The sequence below is a fragment of the Solanum tuberosum genome, unplaced genomic scaffold (assembly GCF_000226075.1).
Source record: "Solanum tuberosum cultivar DM 1-3 516 R44 unplaced genomic scaffold, SolTub_3.0 scf00008, whole genome shotgun sequence".
NCBI lineage: Eukaryota > Viridiplantae > Streptophyta > Magnoliopsida > Solanales > Solanaceae > Solanum > Solanum tuberosum.
In genome coordinates this window covers 2,227,396-2,238,713 of record NW_006238934.1, presented here as the reverse complement: position 1 = coordinate 2,238,713, position 11,318 = coordinate 2,227,396, and the positions used below count along the sequence as shown (strand labels likewise).

The window sequence follows — 11,318 nt, the reverse complement described above, 5'->3', positions numbered from 1 at the left end:
TCATCATGATAGAATGTAGATTGCTCTGTAATATGCTCACTTTAGAAGGAGAGAGTTTAGGAAGAAGAAGAATTTTTATCATAGATTGAATGTGGCCATGTATCTGGCTTTATACAGACGAGATCACATAAGCTCACATATGGCATGTGCAGCTTCTAACCAACTTTGACACAATTAACTAACTATTAACAGAATTATTCTTATCTCTAATACTCTTCCTCAAACTGGAGCTTTTGTATACATCAAACACTCCAAGTTTGCTCAGTAGGAGATGGTGTTGTGCAACACCTAAGCCCTTTGTAAGTACATCTGCCAGTTGCTCTTTAGTGTTGACATATTCTGTGTGAATGAGTCCACCTTTGATTTGCTCTCTCACAAAATGACAGTCAATCTCAATGTGCTTTGTCCGTTCATGAAAAATAGGATTGGCACTGATTTGAATTGCTGCTTTGCTATCACAATATAGTTTTACAGCGTGTCAATGACCACATTCAACTCCTTTAAGACCACTACTAACCAAATGATCTCTGAGACTGCAGCTGCCATGCTCCTATACTCAGTTTCTGTTGAGCTTCTGCTCACATGAGTATGTTGCTTCTTGGACTTCCAAGATATGATTAAGTTTCCCAGCTTCACCAAATATCTTGACACTGACCTCCTAGTGTCGGGACGGACATGATGCCTAGTCTGAGTCACAAAAGGCTTCCAGTTGTGTGCTGGGAGTGCTGCTCAGCAATATCCCTTGTCCTGGACAACCCTTGATATATCTTACCAACCTTAGACCTGCTTCCCAGTGAGAAACTTTGGGCTTCTGCATAAATTGAGAAAAGAGTTGTACTGCAAAGCTTATATCAGGCTTTGTTGTAGTCAAATATAACAACCTCCCAATGAGTCTTTGATAGACTGTAACATCTTTGTATATAACATCATCTCTGTTTCCAGTGAGTTCATCATACTCAACTATAGTAAATTTCTTGTTTGGCTCCAAAGGTGTAGCAGCTGGTTTAGAACCACTTAAACCTGATTCAGATATCAATTCCAAAGCATATTTTCTCTGGTTGAGAAGAATGCCTGTCTTAGACCTCACTATTTCAATCCTTAGAAAATACTTATGATCTCCAAGGTCTTTCATGCTGAATTTGATGTGTAATGCTTCTTTTGTGTCTTGAATTAGCTTGCTGATGTTACTTATAATCAATAGATCATCAACATAAATTAGGACCACAACTACCTCAATGCCCTCCTTCTTGGTGAATAGAGAATGATCATAGGGACTCTGTGCATATCCTGCTTCAACCAGGGCATCAGTCAGCTTGAGGCTCCATTGTCTTAAGGCCTGTTTAAGTCTATACAAAGATTTGAGTAGTTTACATACTTTGTGCTCCCCCTGCCGTTGGAAACCTGAGACAATTGCATGTAAACTTCCTCAGATAAATCCCCTTGTAGAAAAGCATTGTGAACATCTATTTGGAACAAGGGCCAGTTATGAGAGATGCTGCAACACCAATCAATGTTCTCACAGTGACCACTTTGGCTACTGGAGAGAAGGTTTCTTGATAATGCCTGCCTTCTTTTTTATTAAAGTCTTTTGCAACTAGTCTTGCTTTGTATCTCTCAATGTCATCATTAGCCTTGTGCTTGATTTAAAAATCCATTTTGATCCAATGGCCTGCTTGCCTGGTAAGTCAACTATAATCCAGGTTTTATTTTGCTCCAAAGCACCAACCTCAACTTGCATGGCATCAATCTAGTGTTGAGAAGCAGATACTTCCTGAAATGTTGAAAGTTCCACAGCAACTGAAAAGGCTACTACATAGGATTGATATGTATCACTCATGTTAGAATAGGACATGTAGTTTGCAATAGGATATAGACAGCTAGAGTTGATTTTGTGAGGCATTATATAATCTGTTTCTCAAAAATAAAATAAAAATGACTTGTTTAGAAAAATTGACTAAACTTATGACTTGAAGAGAAATCGATTTTTCAAATAGAGTCACCACTTAATTTTTTAAAATAAATTAAAAAAACTTATAAATTTTTCAAAAAGATTTAAACAGAATAAAATCATTTGAAATTTAAAGGGGTTCGGGGTTCAGTTTACATTCCGAGAAGGTATTAGGCCCTTGGAATGTCCGCTAACTTGCGGTTGACCAACGACTTGACTAAAACATTTGACTAACTTGAAAAAATTAGTTACTATAAGGAAATAATGATTAATGAAAACGATTTAACTTAAACGGTTTGAAATAATTTAGAAAGGGAAACTTACTTTTGTCAAAAATGACTAAGCAAGACAAATTAAATAAAATCACTAAAAAGAGATTTAATTAATCCAAAAGGTTCCTCTTTAAGGGATTTAATTAAATTTAAACCAAACAAAAAAGTATAGAGTTAATACAAACAATAATAAGCAAATAATAATCAAGTAAGGAAGAAATAATTTCAAACTTGGGCCCTTTGCCCAAGTTCAAATTTTTGGGCTTGGCCCAAACCTGTCCTAAACTCTAAAAAATGTGCTAATGGCATAACATGGGCCTCAATCCTCCTCCATTTCTGTTGGACCTGTTAAGTAGAGAAAGAATGGGCTTTGGGCCCATTTTCATTCTTGATAATCCCTGTATACACATAATGCATACTGCTGCATATGGACTGTATATTAGCCCATTTTCCTGTATATCGAGTTATATACCAAATGCATAAAACCCATTTTAGCTCCAGCAACCTGTATTTCGATTTTTTGGACCTGTATATCAATATACTCCATGTATATCAGCATATACAGCTGTATACAGCAGGTATACAACTCCTTTTTGAGGTTTTGGAGACTTGTATTAGCTTCCCTTTCACTTCAAACAAGATGAGGTTGACTCGAAGAAATTTGACTTAATGCGAGGATGGAGTCCAATGGACTCGGAGGGTGTCACATGCAACAAAAAGGAAATATGTATATAAGTATAGCTCATTAACCTGTTTCTTAAAAAATAAAATAGAATAATATATATATATATATATATATATAAATAAATAAATAAATAATAGAGCATTAGGATAGATGATAAAGCATATAAGTATTATGCATCAGTGGACCCACAATGACTCGATATACATGTAGAAAATAAATTGAAATCATGAAGGAACTATTCCTAAATGAACACTAAACTAAGGACCATGTATACTATACGAGTGAAAAGATATCAAAGAAGGGACATAGTTTAAAAATGCCAACAAGCCATGCTATATCAAATGTAAATAAATAAATAAAAAGAAAGCATAAACAAGGCAGTGTCTAGAATTGATATTGGAAAAGTCTTAGTTTTAACTAAGTCTTAATAAGCATGCTCACTAACAAGTTTCTAATTTTATTTTATTTTTACTACAGACTATACTTAGTATTAACAAAAGGCTCTAATCAAATTAAAAGAATGTAAATTCAAGCTTAAGAGACCATTTTAGATAGAATAAAATTATGACAAAAACAAGACAAGCCTTTATAAATCAAACAGTGCATAATATGGAACAATCATCAAAATATTAGAAGAAACTACCAGCCCAATTCAATATTATGCATTGAAAACGAGAGAAAGCAAAACAATGAACGAATAAGGACAACACTCAGGTTCGCAGAAGACAATAAAGCTCAACTTACTCTTGACATGATAATAAGCTAAAATTAGCAGAAATCTGTAGCTACGAGTCAAACAGAGAAGTAATCGAAAACCAAAACTACACAGAAGACAAAACTCACAATGAATGATTCAGGCCAAACAACAGATAAGCTCAATATCTAAATCCAAATAAGTTTTAAACCATTCCGAGTAGAACTAAGCACAAAATTAGCCGTTTTCGAAATAAAATAGGCCCATATCAAAATCAAGAAACTAATCCAACGGCATTTCATTATTCACACGGTAGGCCGTCACTATTATGATTCAAAATGATCGAAGGGAGGGAAAGCGAAAGAGCAAAGGAAGATGTACCTCTTTTGGAGCAGCGAACCGAGCCGACAAGCTAAAGAACAGTGACTTCACCACAAACGGAGCTTCACCAGATTCCGACAAGATCCGACGAATTCGAATGAGAAAATCACTAAGCTTCCGAGCTCTTAATGTATGTTTTCTATAGCTATTTCTGGAGATTTTCTATCTCTAAATCTATTTCTTTTTTATGAAAATTCCCTCTGTTTTTAGATAGTGAATTAGCGTCTAAAAAAAATCCCCCCAAAACAGTAAAAGAGATGGGTATTTATAAGAGGGAGGATTGGAATTGAAAAGGAGGAAAACGGGATTCCATTTCGAATTTGAAATTCCAATTGCTCCTGGAGGATAAGGTTGAGGAGCTGGAATTCGTACTACTTATAACGGATTGATAAAGGGAGCCGTCCGATTTCTCGAGAAGGACGATCGAGCTTCGAGATTTCGACATCTATAAGGATATGAAAAATACCCTAACTTTGGTCGAATTTGTTGTTGCCATACTAAATTTTCATGAGACCTATTACCTCCCTAGACTATTTAATACCGTATTTTAAACATATATATTTGCCCACGTAGACATAAAAAATAATGTAAAATTATAAATAGCAATGTGTCCACGTGGGCACATATATACCTTTAAAATACACTATTAAATAGTTCAGGGGTAAAAAATATGATACTAAATAGTCTAGGAAGGTAAAGGTCCTCATGAAAATTTAGTATCGCAACAACAAATCCGACCAAAGTTGGGATATTTTTCAGACCCTTATCCCTTAGAATATGATCAGAATTTGGATGTCAAGTTTTTTTGAAACTTAGAGAAGAGTAAAAGGAAAAAAAAAAAAAGAAGTCTATATATTATGCATTTTTCTGGCCTTTTTTTTTTTTACACAACAAGCACTTTGCTGACTAAAAGAATAACAACAATCAAGAAAACAAAAATTTTCTGTTACAAATATATTATGAATAGAATAATGGTCTCAAGCAGTATCCTAATCTTTGTTACAAATATTATGAATAGAATAATCTCAAGCAGTATCATCTGGTGCCATAAGATAAATTGGTCTCTTGTTTTTTGATTGCAATGGCCTTCCATTCCTTTCAGCATACTGCATTCAAAATTAGATATAACAATAATCAGAGGCGAAATCAAGATTTTAAAGTTAATAGATTCTTACGATATCTCATTGTAATCTCAAGTTAATATACAAGTATATAACTAATTTTTTAATAAAATATTTATAGAAATTTAGTACATATAAATTGTGTTGGAGAAAAAGCTACAAAGTTCATATAAATTCATAAGCTATACTATAATAACTAGTGTATGAGCAAAGGACTGGTAGGAAATAAATCAAGAATAAGATTTCTTAGTAGTTTAGGATTTGTTATTTATAGTAATTTAATTATAGAATTCTTTAGTAGTTTAGGATTTGTTCTTTATGGTTCAAATATTGACAATGAAAGAAACTCACTCGATAAGATTGGACAATATAAATATTTACATGTTTGGTACGATATAAGTCATTCAGAAAAAAAAAAATCATGTTAAAGTCCATTGTTGGTGTTTGCTTACTAGGGAAACTAGAAAATGACTTTTCTCATTTATGGACCAAAGTCCTTTTTTTTATACATACCATAAATTTTATTCTCTTTGTGTCAATTTACATAAAGGTTATAAAAGTATGACTTTCAGAACACTTAATTTTAATCATGAATTTAGGTATAGATTCTTTAAATATTTTAAAACAAAATTTACTATATATCTAAAAGCTATACGAAAAATAATACTCCACTACAACTCCACAACAACTAATAATTCAAAATATTTTAAAGAAATTAAAATAAAATTATAATCTATGGAAAAAATATTTGACTCCCTAAATAATAACATCTTCGCATAAATTGGATGGGGAAGTAATTTCAATTGTTTACTCAAACATATACTAGACATAATATAATTATCAATTTTTAATCATGATTGGATCTACATATTTCATGCTACCGATTCAGCTGAATTCAATAATTTTAATATTATTCATGGAAATTGAGTTACATCATACCAATTAGTCAATTACCAAACATACTTAGCATAAAATAATTAAACAAAATCTGTTTATGGAGATTAGGAGAACTTACATCATGAACAGCTTCTCTAAGCATTTTGACTTGAGCTCTTGAAACAGTCCTCACCTAATATTGATTACAAATTGCATTAAAAATATAATTAGTATAAATCTTCGTTGTTAATTAATATGGACTTAATCAATATTAAGTTGTTAATTACCTACCTTTTTTTTAATTGTCCAAATGACTCCTTCAGTGCAAGGAGGAACAGTAAGTGAACCCATATATCTATAATATTTTCTACTACCAATCTTGATTTCTCTTGGATCAATCATACCAGCATTTTTCACTTCATCTTTTTTGTCAATCATAGATGATATATTTCTTATCAACTGCCAATAAAATCATGTGATAGTAGTATTATGTATACTAATACATATGACACAGACCTCATTTGTTGTCATTAAGGTTAAGATATTTAAATTGAAATATGCATCTGAATATGATAACGTAGTAGATTTACCTTGGAGAGAAATCGATCAGGTTTACCAATTTTGTAGAGAACTCCAATCACAACAATTTTATTTGTTGCATTTTCATTTAAGTGTACCATGTGCATTTCCATGTCATACCTGTCCCAAAATATAACATTAAATAAAAGAAAAATGGTATAAAGTATTTCTCCTTTTAATACGTCTTATTAAATTTTACATGATGTAAATCTGAATTAATCGTGTACCTTCTTCCGTTGACGGTGTGTTCGGAAGGAGAGTGCCAATGAGCTTGTTGTAGTGGATAATTTGTGCCATTTATTGAAACAGATCCAGCATCACCATGCCATTGTAACTGCACTCATATATACTAAACTTTATTATTTTTATGATTTTTAAAAGGTAATTAATTAAAAATTTGACTATTAATTAAAAATAAATTGAACTATATATAAGAGTAAAAGTGAAGAGATTTTTTTTTTAATTAACAAAGGTACACTTTAAATTCCTAGTGGTTTAGATCTACTAGCTCCATTATATAATGACAACGTGAAGAATATTATATTTTTGTTGAAGAATATTCACGATTACCACTGTTTAGCACTTTTTATAGCACCTTTATTTTACACTATTAGATTTTCTTAAAAATATTTATAATAGAAACGAATTCAAGATTTAAATTTTAAAATAACGCTTTTAAGAGCAAGTATCAAGTTTTATATATAACATTTGAATTAACACTATTGAATTATGTTGACCTTAATAATGGAAAAATTACATAAATGACAACTTAAGATATCATAATTTCTAAAATTCCTTATTATTAAAAAAAAATTACAAAAATACTTTCTCAGTTATATCTTTATCCCCTTTCAGATACATTCCTCTAATTAAGTAATGTATCATTTGCAATGTATCGTACAACCAAAAAATGTATCTGAGAGCAATGAAAAATTCAGAATTTTTATAATTAATTTTTTTTTAGAAATATAATGTAATTAGCCCCCAAATATATGAGATTTCTGTACTTTATACATATTAAATTCAAATGTATATATAGGGAAAAGAGAGGTCAAAAGTCGAGAAGCATCTTTAAAATTATTGAAGTACGTATAACTTTTGGGAACTCGAATAATAAAACATGATTGGCCCACCAAAATTAGAAATTTTGACTTTGGACTATCTCTTAAAATTGTTCTTTTTCCTATGAATAAACACCTCCTAACACAATTAATTAGTAGCTGTCAACAGCTAAACCTATATAGTATAAAAATGTTTAATTTCTATAAACAAACAGTGTGAAAAAATAATCTAAATATTATCTTGCTTATTAAGTTAATTACAACTATTTTTTTTTAATACAAAGTATTTTTCAAGTTGTTTAATTTCTTGGTAGAAGTAGCTAGCAACTTTATAATATTGTAATTTCATAAGTAAAATTTGAGATGAGTAAATGTACGTAAATCTTATCCTTATTTTTTTGCTATAAAGATCGAAAGACTGTTTTCAATAAATTCGAAAGAATATATACTCACCGAAATGTCATGTCCTCTATTCTTAACAGTAGCATTGCATAGCTTGTAATGTCTTTTATCTGGCTTTTGAATAATTCTAACTCTTTCATGTGACATATCAATAGGGGATTGCATTTCTCCATTATTACAAGCTTCCCATTCTTTCTTCAATTTCCCCCACATTTTTGGACCTTTTTCACTTTTTTCACCATAATCAAACTCCCTCTCATCCTCTAATAAAATCACAAATATCATAAACCAAATATCAATAAATCAAACTATATAATTACAAAGACATAATATACATAATTACAAAGAACAGTTCGATGCATTAAGCTCATAGTTCAATATAAGAGAAAATTTTAGCTAGGTTGTTGAATTCCTTTACATTAAGTTTTCAAATTCCTCCACTATAGTCTATAGCTTTGAGCAAGGTACGAGAAAATATCAGATCCCATTGAAACCTAATATATAAAGCCTTAGATCGATTCATTGTCATCTCATAACTTTCTCAAACCTTGCTCAAAACGAAAGGTTAATGCATTGAACTATGTTTTTCTTCTTTAATATCGAAAAAACAAAAGTGTTATAGTACTTACCAACTTCTTGAGCTTTAATAAATGTAGCGGAGAAGAAGATGATGATGAATAAAACAGGTAAATATCTTTGTTGCCTCATTATTAGAATTATTGCTACTTTTTTTCTTTCTTGGAGATGAAGAAAATGTAACAAATTTTAATAAGAAGAGGGGCACCTAGTTGGGCTTTTATAGTTGAAAAAAAAAAATAATATGGTGTAAAATATAATTTCCTATGTGGCTGCCACATGAGACTTTCCTATGACTTTCTTTTTTTCAAATCTTATTGGACAAATTAATTATTAATACCAACGACCACATCACGACAAATTAATAATAAAGAAAAACAACAAGTGGAAAAAGAGAAAAAAATGACAATATTGCTTACGTTTGGGTAGGGCTCAAATCAATATTTCAACTATACTCTTGAGTACATTTGATACTCCGCTCCCTCCGTCCCAATTTATATGATACATTTCATTTTTCGAGAGTCAAATAGTTTAAGTTTGACCTAGAATTTGCGCATGAAATTTTCAATTTTTTTTTAAATGAAATTTATATATTTGTAAACTACGTAAAAGTACTAAAAGTCACAATAATTGACAATCCAAAATATTTAAAAGATATATGAAAAATTTACAGTTGAAGATAAGCTTATTTGAATCTCAAAATCTGAAATGTGTCACATAAATTGAGACGAAAGGAGTACTTTAAAGTTTACCAAAAGATAAGCACTTTTTACTTTCGTCAAATATAATACTCCCTCCATCCCATTTTATGTGAGGTAGTTTGACTCGGCACGGAATTTAAGAAAGAATGGAAGACTTTTAAAACTTGTGGTCCAAAATGAATGATAGAAATTTGTGTAGCTGTAAATCATTTCATTAAGGGTAAAATAGACATTTTATAGTTGAAAAGTTACTTAATATAGAAATGTGTCATTCTTTTTGGGACTGACTAAAAAGAAAAGTAAGTCACATAAATTGGGACAGAGGGAGTAATTGATTTTGTTTGTTAAAGTTGAGGAAAACTACGAAAAAAAGATTTAACCAAAAGCTTAGATCGAAAATAGCATAAAATGCACCAAACTCTAGACACTAGATATCAAAAATTTCAAAAAAAAACTACAACGGCAAAGTGAAATCCTAGATTTCCTGTCTTTTACTACCTCATCTAAGGGCGGAGCTAGTCAGGTAGGATCGAGGAGGTTCAATCTCCTCCAAGCTCCAACACTTCATTTTTAGGCCAGGAACGAAAAATGAAATGTTGCTTAAAGCTTCTCTAGTAGTGAAATCCGGATGCTTGTAGCTCAACTATATTTAATCTCAGGAATCGATGTCCCAAAAACACTAAACTTATGCATATAAGTATATGTTAAACCATTTTTGACTTTTTCGTATGTTTTCTTCTTCATATTTTAAACTCTTTTAGTAAACATCTTGATTTCACTCGTTGATAAATTCCTTTCCAATTATAGGTAGCTTTTTTTTTTTATCTTTGTGTTAGAAAGACCATAATTGACAAAATCTAGAAGGCCTATCATTCAAGACTAGTCAACGTGCGTTGAATAGTATTTCTTATTTAAAAAAAGGTGTTTTAAATTCGAGTTTTCATATGAGTTTTAGTATAAAACATAGATTATTAAGTTTCAGAGTAATTATAAAATAATTACATAAAAATCATAACAAAGTTGATTTGTTACTAGTTAAAGCTTATTACAATTACAAATTATATTACACAATATTAATTTTTCTTTTATAATATCGACGTATATAATTAAATCTCTTGAAAATTATGTGTCAAATTCGATCGCCCAATAATCCTTAGAGATTTAAAAGGTTCATAAAAGCAAGATTAATGCCAGCTAAAAAGTATTAAAATGCACTAATAATCACTTCAATAATTAACGTAGACTGCACTAAAATCCAACAGAGAAAGGATAAATAAATGTTGAATACGTTCCATAAACATAAAGGGATATTTGATTGATGCATTTCCCTACCATAATAATTTATAATGAATCCAAATTAAGAATATGGACGACGACTCTTATATTCATGCCTATTACTATTTTTACGTGGGTTAGCTCTTGAGTATTTTAATAATATGACTTTTGGATAAATTCTTTTTTTGATGATATGGCTTTTGGACGAATTTTTTGTGGAACCTTTATGGAATTGTAGGGAGTTGGGAGAACAAATAAGTATTGTCTCACCATTTTTAGAGTGACTTTTGAACATTTATGGGCCAATTTATAGGAATTAGACGATCTTCTCAGTTTTTCGTGTGTGTTAGCCGATGAATATATTGGTAATAGGAGGGGTGTACAACATCGAACCGAAAACCGAACTAAACCGCAAATCGAGAAAAAAACCCGACTAGTGTTTGGTTTGACTTGGTTTGGTATTGAAAAAAAAAATCCGACTATATTTGGGTTGGTTTGGTTTTAACTAAAAAAAACCAACCCATTATATATATAATTTTAAAATTTTATTTTATACATAAAAATATTTACTTTGATATAATTTTTAAATATTTCTTATACTTTTTCATAGTTTTTATCTTTTAATATATTATTTCAAGTTTGAAACTTAGAATTCCGAATGGTTCAATAAAGATTATAGTCCACATATGTTGGTAATATAATAAAGCTTAAATCAAAATCAAATTAATACTAATGCAAAAAGAAAAT

The 11,318-nt window shown here is 30.6% G+C and overlaps 1 protein-coding gene across 1 annotated transcript; it reads right to left on the bottom strand.

Annotated features, from left to right (window-relative positions):
- Positions 1-4,827: 4,827 nt before the first annotated feature.
- LOC102589383 (alpha carbonic anhydrase 7-like) lies at positions 4,828-8,769 on the bottom strand. Its single transcript, XM_006339030.2, has 7 exons — positions 8,649-8,769; positions 8,071-8,282; positions 6,784-6,890; positions 6,568-6,676; positions 6,269-6,436; positions 6,117-6,170; positions 4,828-5,086 (listed from the first exon to the last, which is right to left on the bottom strand). The coding sequence occupies exons 1-7, from the start codon at positions 8,725-8,727 to the stop codon at positions 5,006-5,008; spliced, it is 810 nt and encodes a 269-aa protein (XP_006339092.1). The 5' UTR covers positions 8,728-8,769; the 3' UTR covers positions 4,828-5,005.
- Between the last annotated feature and the right edge of the window lie 2,549 nt (positions 8,770-11,318).